At 37.6% G+C, this 27,529-nt stretch overlaps 1 protein-coding gene across 45 annotated transcripts in view; it reads right to left on the bottom strand.

Annotated features, from left to right (window-relative positions):
• The window catches only part of tns1b (tensin 1b), a 172,524-nt gene that overhangs the window by 70,095 nt on the left and 74,900 nt on the right, over positions 1–27,529 (bottom strand). For 40 of the 45 annotated variants that reach the window (XM_078939393.1, XM_078939388.1, XM_078939394.1 and 37 more), the window contains one exon: positions 27,318–27,355. In XM_078939393.1, the coding sequence (XP_078795519.1) occupies positions 27,318–27,355 (38 nt within the window). Of the gene's footprint in view, positions 1–12,361; positions 12,819–27,317; positions 27,356–27,529 lie in introns of those variants that run through there. The other 5 variants (XM_078939410.1, XM_078939411.1, XM_078939408.1 and 2 more) reach the window with 1 other exon arrangement.

The following is a 27,529-nucleotide window of genomic DNA, read 5'->3' on the forward strand; positions in this document are numbered from 1 at the left end:
TTTAGACTTTATGTCATAGTCTGCAATGCCAAAAAAGATTTCTTAGCCAACACCCAACGATATGACTGGGCCATTTAATCTTTGCAAGTACGGGAATCTTTTCAAAGTCGACATTTAATATTTGCTGTCTACTTCTATATGGGAGCGCTGACTTTTCATCTCTTATGATTAGATTTCATGTCAGGACAGCGTTGGTGTTCAGCCGATGAATGACTGACATCTCACTCGTCTGCTTTCAGGTCTGTCTATCTATGACAGGCAGGAGAACTTTATTATAAGTGTATGGAGTTGGGTGACCTCATATACTTCCCCGCAGAGCTCTGCTCAGTTTCAACCTTGTGGAGCTCTTGGCTCTTTAAATAATATGTTATATGATAATAGAGAGATTTCCAGGTCCTGCTGTGCATTTATTTTACAGAATTTATTTCTGAACCTGCCCAACTAGAGCTGGGATGTGAATCATAAAACAATATATAACCAAAAAAAAACCCACAGGGTGTTTTTATTCCTCTTCATTTTAAAGACCAAGCCCCAAGTGCATGACACCACAATGGGGATTGATATAGTGCAGTTGGAGGAGAGCCATTTAGATAGGCAAGAATAATCATCATTTAACGGAGTATGCAACATATATCCAATAAAATATTTTCTGCACTATAAGGTGCACTTAAAAGCCCTCATTATTTTCAAAAGACAACAGTGTGTCTTATAATCTGGAGCACCTTAGATATGGATGCATTCTGGTTGTGCTTAACGATGTATAATGCTGCAGCATTCTATCAAAATGTCAGTCTGTTTTTGTGCAGCTTCCAAACAAGTTTGGGTAATATTGTAAGTACACTAACGTGGCTAACATGTAGCAGTGTCTGACTTTTTTTTAATGTGTTCTTATAAAGATTGGGATCGTAATCACAGATACTGATACTGTTTTAGCAGTATCATACTGTTTTTATTACATGTTACAAACAAGTTCTAAAGTCACAACCAACACAGTTGAAGCCTGACGGACAGACCTATCTCTGGGACTTTTGTCTGGCTTAATGCGCCAGTAGTTAGGTGCGCCTTATATATGACATACATTGGACAATAGACCAACTATGGTGCGCCTTATACTCCTGTGCACCCTATAGAGCAGAAAATGCAGTAACTGCTCTGAGGCATCCTGCTTTAAGAAACTATGACACACATAAATGTGTGAAAACTAATGGGATTTTAACCTGTACCTGTAGGCAATCAGAAAAGGGGGTTCTGTCACATTAAAATTACCTAAAATTGTAAATTGTGTATTGTTTTTGGTAGAGCCAGACAGTTTGTCCAAAGGCTTAATAGTAGGTTATCCAATAAAACATTTAAGAAATATATATATTTATCCAGAGTAAACCAAGGAACCAAGAGTGGTTAGATCCCAGACCAACAGGTGGGAAACTGAAGTGTTAAAAGTAATCCAGACAAAAGCATCCTAGAAGAAAAGTCTGCTCTCAGACAGCTAAATAGACTTAAATCAAAGCATGTGAGTTACTCCTGATCATGCTCATGGTTCATGCCAGCAGCATGACTTTGAGAACAGTTGTCAGTGCACCTATTTGGTTCAGAAGATTTTGTCTGAACATTTATGTGCATTTTCTGTCATAGATTAAGAAATCATTTTTTCAGAAATGTTTATGTTATATATTTCCTAAATGTTTGACGTTTGCTGTTGCAGCAGAGTCCACATTTCAGAGCTTTGTCCATCATTTTAGGGCATTCTTGATGGTTTGTGGCGACTTTAATTGGCACTTTTGGATGTGAGATAAAAAAGACAAACTTGAAAAATAGGATTTCTTTTTGATTTATTTTTTGACAAGCAGCCAAAAGAAAGTTTAACAGGGAAACCTATAAACAACATTTCTGTTACTTTTAGGACCACATCAGTCCTGAAAACTCCAATTATCCTGAACTTGTCTTAGCTTCTGTTATTCTTTGAACAATCAAATTTGCAGGACAGTGAGACATGACACGCACAAATCCTATTTGATCCATCACCTACATATTTCTGCACTTCAAAAAGGGGGATTTTTAAAAAGGAGCATTAACTGAAGGGGCTGGAAAAAGCAATTGGATGACACCACTGAATAACAACTGACAGTTATGAGAGGGCAAAAATGGTTCTTGTCCTATAACTTTATAATATTTTGACTGCAAAAACATTTTTAAAAAATTAACAAATGTACTCTTTAATCATTTTAAGTTTGATTGGAATCTATCTTTTCTTCCTAATAGCAGGAAATGTATTGAATTCCATCATATTATTTGCAAATAATGCTCACCTGTTTATGAACCAATTTCTAAAAGGGAAATTGTATTAAAAGTTTGGAAAAATATTAACTCAGCAGTCAAAACACAAAGTGCAAAGTAAACACAGGCCTCTGAATATTATTTGAATTTCAATGAAAAGCTTCACCAAGCCTTTTGTCTGGACGCTGTCGTGCGTGGGGAGGCGGCCTGGCTAGAGTGCATGTTGATCCTATCGGGGGTATTTAAATGAGTGTAATATAATAAAGGATAATTGTGTTGTTGCATTCCATACATACTTCTGTTAACAGCATTAAACGAGGGCCCATTTCCTCCGGACAAAAAGTCCATGTTCGACATCTGTGGCTGCACGGACGGCATTCACATGCTGTCAGCTTCCTACAGGCCACTGACACACTCCAGACAGGCGCATTTTGTAAGGCTGGATTATGGTAATGACCCCACTCCTGACATTACTGGCTAGAATATGTATGTAAGTAAAGCAATTTTAAACATAAAGCAGGACAACAAAAGAGAGCCCTATCAACTGTATAATGGGGGGGGCATGCAGACGCAATCGTTTTCACTCTGAAATAGATGATCTGGCAATGTACAGGATAATCGAACCTAGCATCTGGTTGCCCTTAGTACCGTACTTTTAAAATATTCCAGATTTTTGCATCTGGTAGATCCAGGTAGAATGATTTTAAGTGTAACAAAAGGCTTTGTTGCATTTCTTATGGTGGATCTACGTGGACTTTTTGGAACATTGTCAGGGGGAAAAAATTTGATGGGAGAGCTCCAGGGAAGTAAACTCCTTTCAGTTTTTATTCTGCATTTTTTCCTACAACTGATTCGTCTTTATAGACTAAAAAGTCATGACACTTCTATAAACATTGCAGCACCAGTCTTGTTACATATGAGTTTGGCTTCTTTAACCATGTGTTGTTGATATATATTTTTTTTCTTCTTGGCCAGAACAAACTTCTCTGTTTTTTTTAAAGATCCTCTCTTTAAAAATTGTATTTTTTGGTGTTTCTAACATGTTCTTTAGGCATTTTGCTGATGATAGAGGACATATTTAAAGAAAATTATGTTTGAATATGCATTTCTGAGTATTTCTTTATTCAAATTGAGACGAATTTAGACAAAAAAAAGCTATTTGAAAAAGAGCGTATATGTGACATGCAAAATTCGGCCAAATGGGGAGAGGAATAGGGGACGGGGTTGCTCCTCAAGGATCCCACTTACACTTTAAAGGCAAATTTCAGATCTGCAGAAACTATGTGCAACACAGGCTTTTTTTATTATTTTGGCAAAAAAAACAACATAATTCTAATTAAAATGCCTACTTGAAATGCTTTTACGATAGAGTGGGACTTTAGAGAAAGTTGTGGAAAGTGTAAGATTAATGGAGAAACACAGTGAGGAAGACATGTAATCGAGTGAACGTCAGTCTCCAACTGCTCTTCCGTGTCTCTGAGCAGGTGATTTATGCTTCTTGGCACAAATGAGGATGTTTATTCAGTGGGAGAAATCTTCCAGTGCTGGTGTTTCTATTCTGAAAATGGTTCATCTAAGACAAAAATTAACATTTATTTGTTTATTTCCTTTTTTTCCCATTTAATCATGCATATGCAGTTTCTAGCCAAAATCAAATACTTGTGTTGTTTACTAGTGAGAAGGACTGTTGGCACCCTGCTTATCAACATCATTATGCTTAAAATTTCCTGCTAGCTTACAGCCCCTTACACCCCCAACCTAACATTAGTGGTGCAACGAAAATGGTGAGCAAAAGTTTAATTTTCTTTATAAATTCCCTCCATTATCATAAAAATGCCACAAGAACATTTTAAAAACATAATTTTAATTGGAGTGTACCTCGTGTTGCATCTGTAGGAACAAACTAGCCTGCAACAAAACCAGACAAAATAAGTGAACGTCTGCCATGTTTATGCCTCAATTTGGTCTTCAGTCGACCAGAGTGTCTGCTCACTCTCATCCCTCTCTTTGTTGGATGGAACCGATGGCGTGGCGAAGGAAGAACTGACGGCTTGTTTCTTTTGTTCCAGAGTTACACTTAGGGTCATGTTCGCTTTAGTGGCTCTTTCAGCCAAAAGCCAGCATTTAGCAGCACGCTGATTTACACATTGAGCATAGCCATCTCTGTCTGGCACCAGGCCAAACGCTCCAGGACAAAGAGCGGAGAAGGAGGGGAAAGGGCAAAAGGAGGAGGCAGCCATGAAGAATTGGGGTTGGGAGGTTAGTAGACATGGTTTTCAATTTTCTTATTATCTGCTTTTAAGAGAAAGCAATGGTCTTTATAGAAAAAGTGTATTTACTGAGTCACAGACCAACCTATCACAACTATGTGAATACGGAGCAAATAAACTTCTTTAAGCTTTTGTGCTAAGATTAGCTGGTAAAAAAAACATGCAGAGGGGAGATTAAGATGTGGTCTTCTGTTTGTTTGAGTGCCATAACCTAACAAAGAAAAATGTTTTGTAGTAAGAAAATGGGACAAGCTGAGGCGGACCTGACAGTTGCTGCTGCTGCTATCCAGAGTAGAGTCAGATACCAGACTGGCATCCATTCACCCCTTCAAGTGACCTCCGTGCTATTATGTACATTCCACTGTGTGGAGATATTCGTAGATCCAACCCATCCGTCATGATGTTACTTTATGCTTAAAATTGCACTTTCAAAGGGATATGGCCTTTTGATTGGTATGTCGCTGGACATGTTACAACAACTTGTATACTTATTTCTCCCATTTTTAACCCATTCTTGGAAAAGGTGAAGTCAATTTCCACTATGGGCTGTATAAGAGAACTGAAGTGTGATGTCACCCATAGAAAATAACTTACCTTTGGCTCCAGCGAAATGAAGTCAATTAAATTGCCATTTTTTATGATATGGACATCACCTTGTTGGAGCCAGACAATGTCAGTAATCAGTGATTGGTCCAAATCGGTCTGAGTCATCGTTTCTTTGCCAATCACTCTTGACAATCAGGAGTGAAATTGGCAAGAGTTGTCCTGTTCCTAGACAAACGTTTAAAACAGTTGCTTGACATGGGGGCCACATACTTTTATTGAGACATGTGATTGCTCAGTTTATACTTGAATAACTTGCACTTAAAAAAAATGTCATGAAAAAAATAGGATAAGTAAGATCATGTTAAATAAAGGTCGCAGGGCAAGAAGGGTTATTCTGACAAATATAATGACTTTATTTCTCAATAGAAGTCAATAGGACGCCATACATTCAACAGGTCTCTCATAAAATGTTTAACCCTTGTGCTATCTTAGATGACCCCACCCTTACATTGATGTGTTCTCTCTACCTTGACAAAGGTGGATAAAGGTGGAAAGATTTCATGTAATCCCTGGACACCAGTGAGGTTCACAAATCATTGAAGAAAAAAGGTTCAGAGCACTGTCTAGTGGGTCTAGATGACCCAACTCCCATTGTTAAAGTGCCCAGGGTAGCACAAGGGTTACAATATTTGACGGATTCTACCAAGTTCACTCCTTATTGGCAAGAGCGATTGCCTTAGAAACAATGACTCAGACCTACTCGGACCAATGACTGCTGACTGACGATTTGTGATTTCAGCATGATGATAAAATAAATGGTGACTGATTTGACTTCATTTTGTTGGAGCTGGAAGTAAGCCATTTTCAATGGGTGGCATAAGACTCACTCAGTCCAGTTCTTATATACAGTTAATGATTCTAACAACTTACATGTTTGCCCCCCCCCCCCCCCCCCCCCCCCCCCCATTTTTGGAAAAGGTGACATCAGTTCTAACCAAGTACTTCAGAGCCAAAAAATACTGGCTTCCTCTTGAGCCGGATAAAAGCCAACAGGGAATGTCACACCGGCTTTTTTGCTTCTAGCTGTTGTCAGTTTTACAGAAAATGCCATCAAATGCCTACAATTTCAGAAAGATTAAAAAAAATGTCTGACTGTCTGATATCACAAAAAAGTCTAACATTTTTAAGCTACAGCTGTCAATCAAGTGATCTTTATCATTTCACTCCCTCCAGAGTACTTATGGATATCAAATATACAGAAACAAACATTTTTTTTTTAAATAAAATGCCTTCACCAACATTTAAGTGTTTTCAGTCATTTTTAAACTGCAGGGTTGTGAGGCGCAGATGTGAGTATTTCAGGAGTATTTTCATTTAAAACCAATGCCAGAAACACAGTGGTCTTAAAAATGAGTAGCCGCTCTCTGGATGTTTAATAAAGATAGATGTGATTTGCAGGATTTGCAAACTGGCTCAAGATGACGAGAAAGCAGCAGTCACTCAAACCAGCTCTCCAAATCCTCGCAGCAAATGAACTACAGCAGCAGCAGAAAACCACAGCAAACGGCACTTGTGTCAGCTGAGAACATGAATCTGAAGCAGAGGCTCACCCTAACCAAGGCTTACCAAACATGGACATTGAAGGGGAGGAAAAAAATGTTCTCCACTGCAACACTCACGATGGGCTCAGACATTTATCGTAAACTGCTGAACAAATATTAACGTCATAAATATTTACATTTCGGAAAGCAAGTTCACAGCTGCGATTCGCAGGTCGTGAAAACCAGGAGAGTAAAATTTCACTTCTAATCACAGGGAACCATATACAAGTTCATATCTTTCAGAAGGATACTGTACGGATGGAGATACAAATCTTGGACGAAAACTGTAGCTGTGAATTTCCAAGTGAGACAGCAGCCTGGGTCAAACCAGGAACCAGAGTTTCCTGTCTTTCTGTTTGAGACCCAGTCCTACTCCCCATCAATTAGCCATGGAAAGCAAACAATACAAGGGGTCCCTGGTAAAGGCAAGGAAACAGACTGCCTTCTCTAAACATTCCTCACACAGAAATAAAGACTTGATAAGAAAGAAAGAAAACAACTTCTCCACCCTTCTTAGCGCCTGCTGGGTTGGGGTTATGGACGCATGAAGTCATAAAGCTTTCTTCTCAGAGATCTGCTCAAAGCACACTCAGAACAAACACCATGGAGTAAAATTGGGTCTAATGATCAGTGTTAGTGGATAAAAACACCCCAAAAATTATTTTAAAACTTTGTTTGATGGAATCGTCATCTTCTGTAAACTATCCACGGGTAATATCAAACTGTCTTTTATAACTTGATACCATGTAGGAAGCTTTTTACATGAAAAACTGATTTTCTAGGAACTGTAAGCAACAACATCAGACCTGACCATCAACCTTGCAAAATTATGACACGTCAGATTAATTAAAACCGGTCCGTAGCCTAAAATAGGGTTGGAGACCACTGAACCAAAAAGTTGGAATAATTAAAACTTTTTCAAAAATGGCAATTGTTGAGAGTTTCAAACATCTTGTAAAAAACACTGTCATGCTTGAAAAACGTTTGCTTTAAAAAGTCACAAAAATCTTGTTTCAGTTATTAAAAAAAAACAAAAGAACCTAAAAAAAGACATTTTGACACACATTCATATTTAAAAAAGTTTTTTTAAACACATTGTAAAGTAAAGAGAACTTAGCTCATTAATATGGGACTATTATCTTGATGTAACCTGCATTTATTTGAAAAAGTGATTATTCCAAAAAGTTTTTACAAAATACTCAACCGATGTTATGTGTAAACATCTAAAAAAAAACTGCTTTTATGATGAAAAAACATTGACCTTTCATTATGAAAATGATCTGTGCAACAACAAAATCAAGATTGTGATCAAATAACTTCAAATCCATTTGCAACCTCTTTTGATTTTTTCATTATAGATGCATCATAAGTGTTTATTTTTTTAATGAAAGCAAATATGAGAAGGTTAATGGTAAACACTATCTTTTATTAAAGTACCAAAGTTCCACCTACCATCATAAAGTGGCACACTATTTTAAAAAATATGAAAAGCACATTTCATAATAATTGCACACATTCTACCTAGCCTGTTCTTTTTAATAGGACTTTTCGAAACCACAGCCTTCAAAATGTCAGTTTCACATAAATGAATATTGGACGTATAAAGGCTGCATTTATATATATATATATATATATATATATATTTTTTTTTTTTGTAAACCCTTCTAACCTCAGCATGTGAAGGCTAAAGAACATTTAAAATCTAAATAAATCTTTTAAAGGTCTCCACACAGCTAAAACATAATACCCATTCAGCTGAGTTTTGTTATAGGAGTCATTTTCAATAAGCGTCAAGCTGTCTAGAAAAAGCTGTGTTTCAGCTGAGGCCTTTGGCGGAATGTGATTATACAAAGTACGGATCGCATTTACTGATAAGGTTTGCCTCCTTACAAATGACGATGTGTCGTTTTCTGATCAAAAACCTAAAACTGCTTGTCAAATTCAAAGTCCAAATCAAACAAACAAGTGTGAAGAGCTGAAGGACAGGACCCCCTCCCCCTCTACTCCTGTCTCAGTGAATTCCATACGTATGCAAAAGAGAAGCATGTTCAAGAATGGGCCATTATGCTAAATCTGGAACTTGATTGCTTGGAGTCATTTAAAAGATTATCCATAATTACATGTTTTACAATAATTTTCTGCTTTTGGAAAGTCACATTAGGAGAGTATCAGGCATAAATGGTCCACATTGACTTTGTGCAGCTTATTTTAACCTCACATTGGGCATTTCTTTGACCCAAAACAATCAGACAAAGCTTCTTATTATGTCTAATCAGCCTTTTTTTCACAGCTTACATTACATCGTCTTTATGAAACACTTTTATGCAAAGCCACTTACAGATTTCTTGCTATTTAGGGCCACTTAAAGTTCAATGTCTTGCTCAAGGACACAGTCACTGCTGTTATGGCTGATTTGAAACCCTGACTCACTGATGGCAGATGTCTGCCCTACTCGCTAAGCTACAGATGCCCCATTATACAAAGACTCACATAAGTCCATCAGTGCTGACATAGGGCTCTGTGTGTTGTCCAAGGCTCAAACCAGCAACCTTCCAGTTGAGAGAAAAACCCTTCAGCCTTAGCTCACCATGAGTTCTACATATACATACTAACAAAACTTTGTGTTTGTTATATCCTTTATTTTATTTGTTTTCAGTGTAGTATCGAAAAGCTAAAGGATATGGACCAAAGAAAACTAAGACAACCAACAACTGTCAAGATCCATTAGACCAGAAAAAGAAGTTGTTACCATGGTGCACATTCGTGAGAATTGATTGGGCTGGTGACCTTTTAATGCGGCCAAGACTCAGACAATTGGTCAGAGGGGTTGATGGTAGATTTTTCCAAGGAAACCATTTAGTTTTTCATGTTTGCTTCTATTATTTACGATGATCTACAGAGAGGGGAACTGACAGATAAATCAATCTTTATTCATTGTATAAAGCACAATATAAGATAAAAATATTAGCATAAATCGATGAGTAGATGCAAGCAGATAGACATGAATTTTAAGGTCACTCAGACACCACAGCGATTTTTAACGCCACCTGGTGGACAGGTAGTAGGGAATTGCTACGTTAAAAAAACCAATGTGACAGTTTAAATATAGAGGCTCCTCAGTAATCTTAAAAAAGGATAAATAAGCTCCTAGCTACCCTTTGAATGCTAGCTGCTGTTATCATGTGGTGGACTTTCCTATAATAACACAAGATTGTAGGAGCATGGTAAACAAAATTTCGGTTTTCATACTTTTGTTTATGTTTATATGCATAGATTATTCTTAAAAAGAATACTGGGCGACTTAAACAGAAGCTTAAGGTGACAAAATATACAACGCCTCTGATAACTGCAAAGCTTTCTGTTCTCCTTGACTGGACACAATTAATTATCCTAAAAGCCCAAGTTAAGCCATGGTTGCTCTGGCTCGGCTATAGATTATTTACATTTCTAATGTAGAACAGATCTACAGTTTGTGCCAACAGTGACTCCAGAGGACAAAGAGTGTATGCTGCTGTGCTCACACTGCAGCTCTGCAGACTTTAGTGGACATACAAAAGAATACATCAGTTCTCTTCAGTATAAGAGGCCTTATGTGGATTAAATGTAAGTCATCTATTGATCACATTTAACCCTTGTGCTATCCTTGGCACTTTAACATTGGGAGTTGGGTCATCTAGACCCCACTAGACAGTGCGCTGAACCTTTTTCCTTCAATGATTTGTGAACCTCACTGGTGTCCATGGATTACATGAAATTCTATTCACTTTTATCCACCTTTGTCATGGTAGGAAGAACACGTCAATGTAAGGGTGGGGTCATAGGATAGCACAAGGGTTAAAGCTAATTTCACATATACAATATGGTTTTTCACAATAACTCTATTAGTCAGAAATGTTTTCCTTTTAACCTGGTAATTCAAGAAGTTAAGTTGCATACGGACTACATGCACACAAACTTAAACATAAATGTATACTGTTGTAAAGAAGAATGACATCAGTAGATGAGCATTAGAATTCATTGTGGTGATTTTTTTTTTTTAATGGTCTATGGACTGCTGCCTAACCCCTGATCTCATAAACCCACATACGCACACAGTCGCTCAACACACACCTTCCCCATTCTCCCTGCCCCTCCTCTGCCCCCGCCTTTTCTTTTAACCGGTGGGAGTGTATTCAATAATGATGACAAATGTCTCCTCTCAAATCCAGTCTGGCATGGAATCCCCTGTCTGGAGATGTTCACCATTCCAAACCAGGAAGTGTGTGTGTTGCTCACTCTTAAGGCTCATATATCTGTCCCATTAGTTTAGAAAAGTCTCGATTTGAACACTAAAAATTGAAAATATTTATTTTATGTTTTTATGAAAAATTGAACACAAGCAGCTGCTGATTAGTAAACCGAGTAATTAAACTACTTGTGTAACTACAGCAACACTGGCATGTGTATAAGGTTTTTTTTTCCTTTTTCTTTGCTCAGTCATGGCCAAGGGTCGGGTCAAAGGTTTTTTATTCAATGACCTCAGCTATAGCCCAAATGCTTCACAGAGGACAATCCTTGACATGCTTTTAATCCACATATCTACACCTAATTTTAAGAAAATACCATAGTATTTTAAGCTATTCTTCATTGGTGCGTTTATCCTGAATGATAATATATGTCATTGCAAAAAAAGCTGACAGAAATACAGCTAAAGTCTGGAACACTGGGGCAAAAATGATCGTCATCATTTACAAAACTTCACATGTTGTAAATAACACACTAAGTAAGCAATAAAATTGATGCACAAAGCTAATCTGGAGTCTTAGAGTGATGATAATGAAGCAGCAGATTCACCCCGCCACTGCATACTAAGAGAACCACTTAACTTTAGTGCTCTAATGTTCTTACTGGAATCCGACCGTGCTGTTTTTTTGGCAGCTGGAAGAATCTAGCGAGAGTTAGCTCACTCCCCTACATAGTGACAGCTGCCAGAGCACAGCTGTCCTTGCAGAACTGCTCAAAAATGTGTTCTCACTTTTGATTCCTTTTTCTTTTGCCCTTCTGGTTGAGGTAAACGTGAGGGAACCACCCTGTACAAATTTTCCCTAAACCGCTGTGGGGTTTTCTTACGCCTGAGGTGATGCTTTCTGTGCAACAAATTTTGCCATACGTTCTGTTGAAACACGGTTGTACCCAGGAATCCCTATAGAGACTGCCGGCATGCTTAAAGTGAGCCTTGCTTTTAAAGGGTAATTCCTTTTTGTCATTTTCTTTCTCAAACAGCAAATTCTAACTGCAGGCTAAAACCAAACCAAGAGAAACCGCCACTGCTGACATGACCGAGGGCCGGCAACCTCGTAGTAAGCCGGAGACCACACACATACACAATAAACACAAGCAGTCCTTACATTAGATTATGTAAACACATGCAAGTGCTGCACAAATACAGCATGCAAAGTCTAATTACATGCTCAGCCATGCACAACTTGTACTATAAGCATATGGCAGCAAAATCCTACATTCTGGTAAATGAAACTTGTGGGATACCAGAGTATGCAGTAAAAGGCATCTCAAAGAGCAGAGGAGCCTCACTTACTCACAGCAAAATGTGAAGTAACATGTGACAGCACCTTTGGCTTTTTCTGTGCCAGAAAAAGTCGACGCAGAGACTGGGCTCAAACAGCCACTTACCTGAAATACAGCGGTGGCCATCCTCTCTCATTCAGTATGCCGCTCTCACTCTTTGGCTTCTCTCACAGTGTTTTACTGCTGCATCGTCCCTTGCCTGCCTCCCCCCTCCCCTCCTCTCTGTGCGGCGAAGAGCTTTTCGCCGAGCTCAAAGCAGATGCTTACAGCAAAAATCCACTCACTGTTACCTTGGCGCAGCGAGGAGCTGGAGGAGTGCGCAAGTGTGTGTCAGAAGGAGAGAGTTGGATGTGTGTGAATGGGTGTTTCAGGATTTAGGCTAATAGAGCTGGTTGGTCTCTCCCACACGCTCAGCCCTCCTCCAAGAAATTGAGCACAAAAAAAGTCTAAATAGTCTTAATGTGAGCGGAGAGAAGTGCGGCCAAGGCAAATCCTAACATCCCACGACTGGAGACGGCGCAGTGCAGCTCAACAAGCAGGCAAAGTTCCCCTTTCTTCCACTGCCTGAGTTTTCTCCTCCCTCCCGTTCACAGCATTACCCCCCCCTCTCTCTCTCCAAATGAGGAGACACATATGTAATGAGAAAAGGAGCATGAAACACTGGAGTGAAATTCCTAGGAAGCTCAAGAGCTCGAGAAACTAAAGCAGACGTTTTTCTTTTCTTTCACCGTCTTTTTCTCACACACTCTCTTCTCTCAAGCTCATTCTTCACTCTGATCTTGTTATCGGCTTCTCAAGTTACAGGTTAAATATGACCCCCCCCCATACCACCACCTACCCTTTTGTTGGACACACTCACAGATCAGTCATGTGGTTTCTTTGCTGCAGTAATAAAAGGAAAATGCACCAAAAATAATGACTTTTACCAAAAGAAAGCAGTAAATCATCCTGTTTTTATCCCAAAAACATTTATATGGCAATGCTACTCCGAAATATTACAGGTGGGTCAAGTTTAAGGCGGCATGGTGGTATTGTACGCAAACTAAAGGTTTTTATAATTTTTATTAAACTTTGAAAAACACCACATCCACCATTTCCATCCATACATTCATAACTAATTGCACGTTAGGGAACCCTTTAACACCTTTCTTAACTCTTTCGACTATTAAAACTCTTCATTTTTTTTTTTTTTTTTTTTTACTTGTCCTGTCCAACAGCTAGGCAGACAAATGAGAGCTGAGGGCCTCTTGGGTTGGACATATTTTACTTTAACAAGAGGGGTTATTAATCTTCAGACAAACCAAAGGTATGTCTGAATAAACCCCTTTTGTAATTGAGGCCAAACTTTATTAATTTCAAACATGTCTGAAAATCTTTGGTGTTGGACCGGACGGAAAAGGAAAGAGGGGAAGAAGAGAGAGGGACGTTAGAGAGAGGGGGGGTAGGGGGTGATAATAGGAGGGGAAGGGGGATAAGACCATGAAGCAGCATAAAGCAACAAGTTTACTGGTTGTTAATCATTATGGTAAGGTTTAAATGTAAAAAAAAACAAAAAAAAAGGGCGGAGCCTGTCCACACACACACTCAAATGTTATAAACACACCTGTTAGTTGCGAAAATATCCACCTGTCGACATGTACACAAAACAGATAGTGTTCACACGCATACTTATGCCTTAAAACCAACTAGTGTGAAATATTTCAGTCATTCAGTCTGTTGAGCTAACACCTGTGCTCAGGTGAGTGTTTATGTTCTTCTAAAATGGATGGTGGAACGTGAAAAGAAGGAGGGAGAGTGCCCAGCCATCCCCACCCCAAGACCCCCACCGCAGCAGCAGCGGCAGCCGGAATCCCCCCAACGCCACACGGGAAGCCGGCACCCCGGGGACACAGCCGCCGTTGCAAAGGGGCCCGTACCCCCCACCAGGGAAGAGGCAGGGGACAGATGGAATTAAAACTCTTCAGGCATTTACACAATTTACAAAATTACAATTTCCGGAGAAAATCGGCTTTGCGCCGATATGCAGCACTTAATGAAGTGCTTACGTAATCAACATAAATCAGTGGATTCTGTCACGGAGAAAAGCAGCTTTTGATGGTATTACAACACTTAATAATAAGTTGCATATCTTTGCAAAGGGGATATGTGTGTGAATGGGTGTTTTAGGGTTTAGGCTAATAGAGCTGCTTTATTCCATGACAGACTCAGAAGATTTAGGTTGATAAGTTGCATTATGCCATTAGGTGTCGTCTGAGACATCTCTGATGTCAAAGACCCCTTCCAATGAAAATTGTGTTTTTCGTGTAACATGTTTCTTGTGGTATTTTTCTTATGATAGAGGACACATATTAAGAAAATAAAGTTGTAATTTGCATGTCTGAGTTTTCTTTATTTAAATCGCAGTGAATCCATTGTACAAACTACAATGAGCAGGCCACAAGCTCCCTGGTCCACTCACTTCTGATGCATCTACTTGTAGATGACTAGATCCATGTACATCTTTGTTTTCCTCATCCGAGCTGGCATATGGCTTAAAACGGGATAGCTCCAATATTGCTTGCCATTTTTGTTGCACTGGTAATGTTAGATTGGGGTATAAGGGGCTGTAAGCCAACAGTCCCATTATCACCTCAGAAGTGTATTTCTAAACAAGAACATCCGATCTGCAGAAACTATGTCCTAGAAAATGACACAGGTATTTTATATAAAATAATCATACTTAAAAGACTACTGGAATGCTTTCACTTAAAGATCAAAAGATGACCAGAGTGGCACTTTAAAGGGTTAAGGTTTCTTGGTTAAGGTTAAGGTTTTTTGGATAGATTTTTAGCAAATCATCTCATCATCTTCGTAACGAGTGCATATTATTCTCAATACGAATGTCTAGTGCACACCTGAAGAAGGAAGAGTTTCGATGTTCAGTTGCTATAAAACAAAATAATGTCTATTACCTCATTCTCATTAATATATGTGATGGTCTGATGGAAGACCGGCAAGAAAGATGAGCTGGACGGTATATGCCAACAAAGTGTAACAAAGATAGTCTCCTCATTGGAATAAAACAGAATCAGAGCAAAAGAAGCTCTTAAATTTTGCTTCACGTAAGGAATAATCACACATTGGCTGAATATGATTCACATGTAATCAAAATGCTCTCCATTATTGTTTTATTAAGTTAAAACCAGAAAAAAACATGCTGTTGGTGCTGCTGCTGTTGTGTTTAAAGTATTTTTAGTAGTAACACATCAACAAATAATCAAATATACTATTAATGGATTAGGGAGAAGAAACTAGGAAAAGCACAAAGTATAAAATGCTGCTTTTTATGAATTTTAGTTGGGATTAACCTTTATTAAAAGTATTTGGAGATCCAGCTTTGAGTGACAGATCAAAACATGACTTCAGCTGCAGACATCAAGATTCAAACATGTTTTGCATTTATTCAAATCTATGTCTGTTAAAATGCTCCGTTCTGGGTTACAGCTTTGCTTAAAAAGACTATAAAACCACTTAAAATGCTTTGCTTAAAGATTAAAACTGTCCTTTAAACCAGGAAGTAACACCATAAAGTAGGCAAAAATGTGGCATTATGTGTGAAGTATTACAATATTAGGCATTAAAAAAGATGTTCAAATGCTGTATAAATTGGCTTTAATTTGAAATGAATCATCAGGCCATAATGGGTTCAAAGTTAATTGGTGAGTTTAATGTTCAACAGAATTTATATTGTATCTATTTAGCTCTTAAAGTGCACTGTAATGTCAATAGAAAATGAAAAATTTGGATTGTAATTTGTTTTTGAGCTACCATCATCCTTCAGAGACTTTGCCAATCAGTAGAAAATAAATGGAATACAAAAACAACCAATTTTGTACTAAAAGAAAAAAAGAAATTTTGGTCATTAAAATTCTAAATTCCGACAGCATTTTAGCTCTATATACTCTGTTTAGTCATCTGCAAAAATGACTGTATTTTAATGAGTAAAAATGATGGTTATTGCCTAAAATAAACAGGAGGAACTGTTTAATTATAGTCCGCTAATTGACTCCATGCTGATTATACAACCTACATCACAAGTAAATGGCACACTGGTGAAAAACAAGTATGTTGTGGGCTGTCATATTCATCAAGACAAAACTAAACACTACAAAGCAAACCAGCTTGAATTGGTTTTGGAAAATCAAGCTGCACTTTCAAAGTTGTGTTTTTAGCTTTTTTGGGAAATGACTGCTATTTTATATCATCTTAAATGGTCTTCTAAAAATCAAAAACACTAGCAGGAAGTCAAAAGCCTCCCCATCAATTATCCGGTAGCAGACAAAGGGGCATTAGTGAGGAATGTGTGTTACAAATTTGTAGCACATTAAGAATAAGTGCCTTACAGTGTAAAAAAAAACAGCCACCGTCTTTGATGTTGCAAGGAAGTAATACCATGAAGAGCAGCTTTTAAAGCAACACCTTTAACTGAAATTTTTGGTCTCCAGATGTCGACACTGTAAGCACCATTTAATTCGCCGTTAATGACAAAGAGCCAGGAAGGAAGGCGGAGCAGGTAGAGAGGCACCGTGTGGTTCGTGGCAATAGAACAACATGTTTGTTTATAACAGGTTAGCACTTCAACACTGGCAACAAGCATGCAGGCTGAACTCTGTTGACGTGGGAATTCCCTTAATTTTTTTTTTTATGTCTGTTGGTCTGCAATTTTATGTCCTGGAAGCCTCGTCTAACAGGCAGAGCATTCTTTGTGACATAACTGTGCAGACGTACAGTTAACAGTTTTGAAATTATAAAGCTTGGGAATGTTATTCATCTGTATTAGAGACACAGATGAATAACATGTTTCTCTTGGACTAGTCCATTTTATGTGTTCCGGCTTTTATTCCTGTCACTTTTTCTTGGTTGCTTTTTGTATTGGCACATACACCGCCAAAGATGACTATCAAGATAGTCATGCTATAATTATTATTTTTATTTTATTTTTCCAAGCAGTTAAGATAGCTCTGGATCTCTTTTACTTAAAACCTGCAGAAGTCCTGCTGACTCTAACTCCCGATGTTGTTTGAAACGCAAAAATACCGCTAAAACGTATGTTACTGTGACTACACCAACTCCTAACCTTGTTAGAGACAAGAAAAGAAAAACTGTGACCACATTAGCTTATCAACAATAATACCCCACCCAAAAAGTGCCATGTACCTCTTAAAACCCCTTTGACACCAGTAAGCAAAATCAGAATTCATTTGTATATATGGCACTCCAGATTATAGGATGCACGCACTCATTTTGTAAAAAAAAAAAAAAAAAAAGCTTTTAATGGCAAAACTTCCTTAATAGTAACTTTCCATTAAGATGTAGCAACTTGTTTTAAGATTAAAAATCCTGGAATATCTTTAGATTTGAAAAAAACTTGTATTTTAAGTGTTGTCTCTAAATTAAACCAGCTTTTACTTTATAACTTTAAGCGGAAGTTTAATGGGGAGCTTGTTTGAAGAAAGAGGACTTACTTGATTTAGGGGAAACTGGAAAGTTTTTTTTTTACTCTTACTTAATTCTTGAGACAAATGTATCATAAAATCTGTACTTCAAATTACCATAACAGTATATCCAAATATGAGTGCTTATAGCTAATTTTAAGATTTGTTTTTGTCTTAAAACAACAGGAAATCCCAACTTATTTAAAGAGATCTTACTAGAACTAATTTGTCAAGTTACATTGCCAGACTTTTTTCACTACTTACAGATGAAAAACATCTTCTATCCTATATTTCCTAACTTGTTTTGAGAAGGACAGTTTTTTGCAATGTAATAAGAAGACAAATGCTCCTTTATAATAATAAGAGAAAGTGGAAAACTAAATGTACAGGCTTTTATTATTGTATTTTACTGTAGCATGTGAAGTTACATGACAAAATAACTGGCTGAAACGTGAAAAAAAAAGAGTTCAAGAGTCTAATAATTCTGACTCAGGCTTTCCCAAGCAACACCAGGACTGAGTCGACCTCTGTCCCCCTGGAATCAGTGGAACGTTACATCAACACCCACCAACCAGACTGAAGAAAGGGGGAGGGGGGGTCTACATTTTCAAACTGAGTCATTTAATGTTGGGAAAAAGTGGCTAAATGTCCTCTCTTATTAATTAAATACAGTTACAGCCCCTCAACCTGAAACAGTTGACCCACTGTGACGTTTTACAGCATGCACAGCGTTTGCATTTTTGTAAAAATGATGAGTTAACATATGCAATATTCCCAAGCCAGTTCTTCCCTTCATTAAAGCCTGGCTTTCCCATCACTGTCTCCTTCCTAAACTTGGCTGCCTGCTGACATTCCTTCCAGCAGCGGCTCTTGATTACTCCATCATGTTCAGGGCTGGGTGTTCCTGTTTGTTTTCTCTGCTGTATCTATGCGCTGTTCACCTCCATACACTTACTGAATGCGTGGCCGCAAGCCACTGCTACTTGCACAAACTTGCTTACACATCACGGGGATGACAGACTGTTGTGTTTGGTCTTCATAAAGCTATGAGATTAGTAAAGCTATGTTTACGTGTTAGATGGGAAAATAACTGAACTGAACTGAAGTAGGTGTAATTATTTACACTGGGTTCACACACTAAGTGATCCCTCTTTGTAATGTGTCTGAGATTTCCATCTCTTTTTCACAAAACGGCACCCCTCCTCCCTTATTCTCATGTCTAAAATCTGTGTGTTACTAATGTAGTCTGGAATTCTGGTAATGATGCAAGGGAGGTGGGAATGTGTGAGTTCCTACATCCATGAGACAACTGCTTAGTGAGCTTGAGCATGGGGTTTAAAAAATGAATAATATTGACTTGTCAAATTAAATCATTTGATCTCTTAAAATAAATTTTGTTCATGTTTTTCAAGCAAAAAAGCAGTTTCTTGTGAAAATTAATTTTCATACTAATGAGAGTTCCAATCTCCTTTTGGTTGTTTTGGTGAAATGAGTTTTGAAATTCCCATCAAAACTAGTGTTAGAACGGAAATTTGAAAAATGAGTATTTATTTACTCAAATCATGGTGAATTGAAAAAAATCAAACTGTTAACTTGCCAATCAAGTTTCTGCATTCTGATGTTGATACCTGGCCAGGGCAGATAAGGTTAAAACCTTATTTTAAGACATTTAAGACATTTTACCAGGTTTTAAGTCATAACTTATCTCTGCTCTACATCTTATCAAGGCTTTTCTTAAAATCAGCACAGTTTGATATTTGTTTGTCTCATTGGGAACTAGGATCAAGAAATAAGGAAATTATTATTAAAGTGAGCCTAAATCTTTTTGATCCATACCCTTCACAATTAAAAAACGTGATGTAGGACAAAAAAAAATTCAAATTGCACTTCTATTTTTGGTTCACTTAGTAGGATGTTATTGTAAAGTTCAATAAATGTTGACACGTTAGACTAGCATTGATTTTCATGAAACATATATTTGGATTTATGTTCTCAGAATAAGTGCTAGTTTTAGATTTTATGAGGATTTATTCAGATGGGCCAACTTGTACTAAGATCGTATTTGCACTTTGTTTATATTTCTCTTAAACAAGTCATTTCCACTTGTTACACTAGTTTTTTGTTAATGCAAAACTTCAATTTGGTGCTTAAAACTCAAAAATTACAAATCATTTGCTAAGAACTAGCAAAAAAAAGTTATCATTGGTTATTATTGTATGACATTCAATTAGAAGTAAATCTAACAATTAGCTTTTTTAGCTTAATTTTTCTTTTTTAAATTATTGTGTGGAACTCCTTGTTGTTAGATTCTGATCTATAATTCCAAGATTTCTTGTAAAGTAAAAGTGACTTGCTGCTGTGTTTTTTTTTTTTTTATATTTTGAGGCTTCCTATTTTTGCAGTGTGATCATTTTTGAATGTCTCAGTTCTACTATATCAAAACAGTAGTCACATTAACCCTTGTGCTATCCTAGGCACTTTAACATTGGGAGTTGGGTCATCTAGACCCACTAGACAGTGCGCTGAACCTTTTTTCTTCAATGATCTGCGATCTTCACTGGTGTCCATGGATTACATGAAATCTTTCCACCTTTCCTTTGTCATGGTAGGGAGAACACGTCAATGGAAGGGGGAGTGATCTAAGATAGCACAAGGGTTAATATGCTGCTTCAAAATTGCAGCAAAGTTGAAACCAGAGGCCCAAATACCAAAATTAGGACTTTTCAAACAACTATCAAAAGATTTAGTTATGTTCCTACAAATACTCAGTGTCAAAAGAAGGAGGGCTGAGGAACGGGCATGTGGTCTGTCCTGTGACTGCTAACTCAATTAGCCTGAAAGTCGCTGGCAGGGTCTGCATTTGATCAACAGGAGCTGCTATTCTTGCAAACAGTGCATGTAGTTGCAGCAGGGTATGTATGTCCTTTGGCACATTTGGATCTATCTTTCACTGCATTTCAATTTTCACACCAGTATGATTTTGGTATTTTTGTTTGTTTGTTATCTTAACAGTGCCCTTCCCCTGTCAATCTAGGCACACGTGCTTGGCAGGGTCACAGCTTGGACAAGTTGAAAGTGAATGAATTCCAACCTACTGACATGATAAGAAGCAACAGTTATCATTTTATCAAACAATACTGTACATCCAAAACAAAACTGCAGATTAATGCATAACATTTTTATAGCAAAAATCCAATAAACTGCCCCTCTGCTTGACTTTGGTCATTTGTTTTGGTCTGCACTAAAGGTTGCTTCCTGAGCTAATCTGCTCATATGGGCCTGAGAAAACGCTCAACTCAACTCTGACAATCAAACTCTTGTCTGCCTAAAATTGAGAAGCTGGGTTCCCCTGCAAATTAATCTTAGTTAAGTTCACCGACGGTGTGAATGCAAAAGAACTATTCAGCAAAATGTTCCTAAAGTGGCTCAAACCCCCTAAACGTTGGAAAATGTCTCATCAATAAACATGATGCAGTAGTTTGTTTAAAATGTGTTTAATTAAATACCGGTAGTATGATAGTCAAAGAAACTAGCAGGACTAAGTAAGGATTTACATCTTTTTCTGTCCTTGACAGCTTGTTTGTGCAACACCGCTCCCAGACCAGCAGCTGCTTTGTGGTTTGGTCTGTCCACGAGAGGCCAACCAAAACCAAATGAAGGTGTGAAATCTTTAAATACCCAACTATCTGAAAACCAACTCTCCCACAATACCCAAGTGTAACATTTTTTAATTGTCCGTAACCCTTGTGCTATCTTAGATGACCCCACCCTTACATTGACGTGTTCTCCCTACCATGACAAAGGTGGATAAATGTGGAAAGATTTCATGTAATCCATGGACACCAGTGAAGATCACAAATCATTGAAGAAAAAAGGCTCATCGCACTGTCTAGTGGGTCTAGATGACCCAACTCCCAATGTTAAAGTGCCTAGGATAATACAAGGGGTTAAAGATGTGTAACAAGTCTCTACAAATGTGAAGAGGCATAAATCAAATTATGCTTATATTAGTTTTTCATGTAAAATATTTCATATGATATTTTTTATATAATCACCAGTGTCCATGGAAATGCCAGTGTACACAAATATTACCAAGAAAAAAAAAAGTACCACTATGTGATCTAATGATAAGGTAAGAGGATAAGTCTGTCATCTGAGCGATAACAATTTAGCATGACCTCAAACATCTTAACAAACTAATGCTGAAAAATGAAGAAATCACAACATTAGGATGATTAATTATGTAGAGGTGTAAAGAGAGGAAAATTCCTGTTTTTATATATTCAAGTCTGTTTTTCTCCAGCATTTTATCTTACCTATGTCAACTAACGTACATTAATTGGTGCAATCTACAAAAAGATCCAAAAAGAAAGCTTTACATGAATGCAGGCTTTTTCAAACACAACCCCAAACTTGCCCTTAAAAGACCAAAAACACTGTAAAACCAAAACTTGCGTGCCCTATGAAATCTGTATATGTTGTTTGCATAAAACAGCACAGAGGCTGGCAGCTGCTGAAGTCCTCCCCAGTTACAGATCTAAATATTGTTATGCTGACAAGGGGCAGGCCTGCTGCAAACCTGACGAACTACTGAAAAAATGCGCCTCGCATCTGTGCATACAGGTGTTTGAATGTGCCAAAGCTTTGAGAGCAATAAATAACCCAAGAAGGGCGTAGCGTCTTATTCTTTGCCACATCAAATAATTTATATCTTTGGGTGATCGCTCAGACATGTTGAAAATGTTGGAAAAGCTGCACCTATGCGTACAAGCCAGAATAACTTTTTTAATTTATTTTAGAGTTTCTTTTTTGAGTTAATCCGTAAAGTCGCAGTTTTATCTTGTTTTTATGTTCATTTAACAGTTTCCAGTAGCTTTATGTTTTTGTTAGCAAAACATCAAATTTGAGAAATATTTTCCTACTCAGCAGATGGAAAGGCCAAAAAGAGAGAAACATTTTTAGATGAACAAACATGATGGCCTAAGCCGAACCATATCCATCAGTGAAACAGCCTGCTGTAAGTCAAACATGGTGTGTTCAGAGAAAGGAACTGAAGGGGTCACAAACAGCAAATGTGAAATAACAGACTAGGACATGGAGAGGAGCCAAAACAAACAAACACGCCAGCGATTTCTCTACGCTTTCAAAACATGGAGTCTGAGAATTGCAAGAGCTGCTTCAAGTGAAAACAAGTGCTTTGTCATTTCAGAGAAGGAAACTGGTGAGAAGCCTGGGTGTGCTGCCCGCTTTCTCAGACCTCGTTCCTCATTAAGGGTGGGACGTAGTAGTTTCCCTCTAAAAACACTTTTGAAAAGATATGACGAGTCAGTGTAATACTATACAGAACATGTTTAAGTGGATTTCTGAATTTCAGTGCCTCTACCTCATAAAACTTTAGAAAAGACCAGCAATCACTTATTTACTTACCTTATTTCATTCATGTTAAACATAACAAACTTTTCTACCTTTACCTGTGTCACTGGAATTTTTTTTTTTTTACAAAATAATATAGCTAGCTTGCAAAAATGCAAAGTGTGAAGCTTATAACTAAAACCGCATGCTGCCAAAAAACACTTTGGCATGCTCCTTTAATCCAATCTAATCTAAAAATGCGCTTGCAATCATTTTTGTGCCAATTCAAACAGTTCTTTGGATAAGACCCCTTCCCTTTATCACTTCTTGTCCTTGTCTGCTACAAGTTGCCTCACCCACACAGGTTTCATTTGATTGGTTAACTTCCCAGGCTATCCTGTGGTGATGTCTTTTAACTGGCTTAAGGTTTTTGAGGCTTGACCTCTGCCATTTTCTTGCAAAGAAACTTTGCAGGGCTAGATCAATACAAGAAGCCCCTTCTGAATAGGTTTGAATCTATTAAAAAAAGTTTTGTGGACTAGAGTTTTGCCTCTAAGTTGTGGATGGGACTGTTGGCGTGGAGCAACGCCACCACCCCCTTCCCCTCCCCGTTGCGTTACAGCCCCAGGCTGTTTGAGTCTGTCCCTGCTGCCTGCCTCCTTTTTCCTCCTACTGCACAGGTGCAGGTGTTTCATAATCGGAAGACTCAGATATAAAGATCCACCATAAAGAGACTCTTGTGCTGGTCTGCATGCCATGTCCAGGCCTGGCGCTGCAGCTCTGCCTATCCTCTGCTCCCCTGCAGGCACTCATCTGTTTGGTATCTGTTGGTTTGGCTTCATTTTTCAAACAAACACTTGTACTCATGCAACAGCACATTGTCAGGTTTTCTGTTATTTTGGTTGTTTCTTACTCTTTATATATCTATTAAAAGTACATTGAGTGCTGTTACAATCCAGAGCCAGTTGTAACACTGAGATCTCAGAGAAGTGAGCTTGTGGCCCACCCAGTGAAATTTCTACGTAACAATAAGCTCTTTTTTCAAATTGAATTAATTCATCTGCTTCTGATTCACAACAACTCTAATAAGAAAAACTCAGAAATGCCATTTTAATCTTAATTTTCTTTGAATATGTCCTTCATCATCAGAAAAATACTACAAAAACATTTCATCTTAGGGGATCTTCAACACATCTATAATATTTGTAAAGGTTTCTGCATGTGGAGATTTTGTCTTTTGAAGGTTATTTTTTGAACATAACTCCCGCAATTAAAAAGGGAGTGAAATGTTGCTATTTCAAAAATTGGCAAAAAAAATTATATTTTATGCATTGCTAGATTTTATTTTAGATAAATGTGGCAAATTAAGAGAGGTAGTTGTTAAACCAGAAGAAACTGCTTCAAATTTATACTGAAAAAAAAGAGAATTAATGCTTGACTTTGAGAGAATGCCTATTGCAAATAAAATATAATTTCAACACAATATATAGCTGAGAATGCATAAAATCTCACAAAACTCTCAATTTCCTTGGGACTTGGAACTATTTAACAAATAATTTATGCTAAATCAATTGTGAAAAGCTCTAAAATCCAAAGAATGTTTCCCAATGAGTTTGAGCACATTCGAGCAAAAAAGGTGTAAACAGTTGAAAGGATAAACACAGATAAAGTCATTCTTCCCTTTATTTTGATGATCTAATCTACTGTTATTGGATCCTTCCTGTCTTCACCCACATGACAAATTTCACCAACAAGATCGAACACATTTTTCACATCCATCTACGAGTAAGCAGGCATGAAGGTGGGGACACAATTTATTTGCAGTTACAGGTTAAATTTAGGGCACATTAATCATGTTTCCAGATTTGAAACTGTTTACTTGAGAAACCTGTTCTAGCTTTGTCTTTAGGATTAGTTATGAGGAGCTGACAAAAAATAAATGGAAAAAAAAGGAAAATACGTTTTTCTTTTTTTTCTTTTTAATGAGAAAAATACTTAAAAAAGGTATCCTGCTTCTTTTAGGGAGCTGATAGCAATCATTCTTGACCCTGCAACAGACACTCCCTTATTTTTCATCTCAGGCTTGTTAGCAAATTGCTTCCTGGCAAATCGAAGACAAATTCCTGCTGAATTGTTTAGAAAAGGAAATGCTGCTGTGATTTTGACAGAAAGTTGCAACCGTGTGTGCAGCAACCGACTAGATTCCTTCAACCGCTCCTCCCACAAGTTCTGACCTCAAGCTTCCTGAAATTCAAATGATACAAATGCTTTGAGCGTTGCAAATCATTATACGTTGATCTTCAGTGCAGCTATGCACCATATGAATGAGGAGAAATGCAGCTTCGTGCATTTTTCCTTTGTCTGCATTCACTGTTCTCAAGATTTATTGCTAGTCGCTGCTGGAAAAGAGACAAACAAACTCAAATACTTCCATTCCACCCTTTATCTTTAACCTGTTAGGCAGTAAAGGTAATCTTTAGGGTTGGTGGTTGGAGATATCCAATTTAGATTTATTTTCAAATGGCAGCATTAGTGAAACAATGCTTCGAATTTTGTTGCTGCTCCCTAAAGGCCCACTCCGATCATCTCCTGATGTATTTTCAAAGCGTTCCCAGTGGTATTTCAACTATGATTAAGCCAATTTTAGCCAAGGTGTGGGTGAAGCCATTAGAGCAACCCCCCAGCCCTCCTATCATCACCCATAACTCTGTTTTTAAATGCTCTCCTGCTAGCTTACAGCCCCTCACACCCCCTACCTAACATTACCAGTGCAACAAAGATGACGAGCATTATTGGAGCTATCCAGCCGTATAGTTTTGATCCAGATACAAGCTCAGAAGGGGAAAACAAAGATGTACATCTATTTGTCTACAACTGGATGCATCAGGATGAAGTGCATTTGGGACTTTGTGGGCTGCCGCTTGTATTTTATACATTAAAAATCTTTTTCAAACAGTCATTTTTTTCTGTTCCTGATTTACAACAATTTGAATGAAGAAATACTCAGAAATGCTAGTTCCATCACTCTTATTCTTGTTCCATCACTGTTTTTCAACATCATGAATGGAAAAAGTGAGTGTATTGTTTTGTATTTTATGTGTTCCAACTGAACAATGTTGAAAGGTATTGTGACTAAAGTTTGACCTATCTCTGCAAAGGCTGCTAATGACAATTAAAACACACTTCACTTGAAAAACTCAACGTGTCTGACCAATCGCTTGCCTCTTGGCCACTCCAGGCATTCTGGGTGGTGTAGTGATACCACAGTATATAACTGTTTTGATTGTTTAATGAACATTACATTTGCTATAGTCTAAAAAAAAAATGTGTATTTTTTTTCATTTGTGAGATATCTTGTTTTCAATAAAGATGGAAACAAGACAAAGTCTTTGCACCTAAACAACAATTATGTATCATACCATACATGATTGGTAAAAACTGTATAATTTTAAACGATGGACAATAATCAAGTATTTAAGGGTTGAGTTTATCATTTTCAACGTTGTGATGGTAATCTTTTTTTGAGGGGTACAACATACATGAACGCTCATCAGCCTGGTTTTTAGCATTGGCCTGCTCTCCACCCGTGGTATTTCCTGACAGTAAAAAAGAAAGCGGGCAACGCTGGCAACTAATATTCATTTCAATAATCACAACCAGATGAAGGGTGTGTGTATAGGTGCATTCATATCCAAGATTCCAGCTGTAAATCGTTTGGAAAACTGAAAATGTGATCATGATACACACACGCATGCACCTTTCTCTACCCAATAACTGAGCACAAACGTCAGCATGCCTCTGTTTTTCTTCCCACTTTCTTCTAAGTGCTTTTGCTGTTCCATGATAATATAAATCAGTGGAAGAATCAGGCTCAAACCTGTTATTTTTAGACATGGAGCAATGTCCAAGACACACAAGTTCTTCCAATGTAAACATATTCTGGTACACTGAGCACTTGTTTGGACATTCTTAACATTTTTTGACAACATAAATTCCCTGAACTCCATCTATCTCCTCATCTACGGTGCATGTATACTCACAAGCAAAGCCTAAAGGGGGAGTTCGGCAAAAATCGTCAAATTCTATTTATGTGTTCCATCTTTTAACACACATTCTCTCATTTTAGAAAGATCTGTAAATAAAAAGTACAACAAACTTCAAAGTATCATGTCTATGTACTTCTCTTATCACAATAGTAATTTAATGTGATCCTACGAGTATTTTTCATATCTTACCTTGACTTCGCATTTCTTGTGGCAAACTATTCGGCACACTAGAGAAAAACAAGAGAAACAGAGGAAATACAGTTAAACTTAGATTCTAATAAAAGTCCAGACAACATAATAGAGTCCAACTAATTCCCACATGAAGGTTTTTTTTCTTTTATCCAAAACATCTGAGAAGCACAATACTGTACATTAAAAAAATCCAAATAATGCATAGGAAC

The sequence above is a fragment of the Oryzias latipes genome, chromosome 21 (genome assembly GCF_053564925.1).
Source record: "Oryzias latipes strain Hd-rR chromosome 21, Olatipes_Hd-rR_3.1".
NCBI lineage: Eukaryota > Metazoa > Chordata > Actinopteri > Beloniformes > Adrianichthyidae > Oryzias > Oryzias latipes.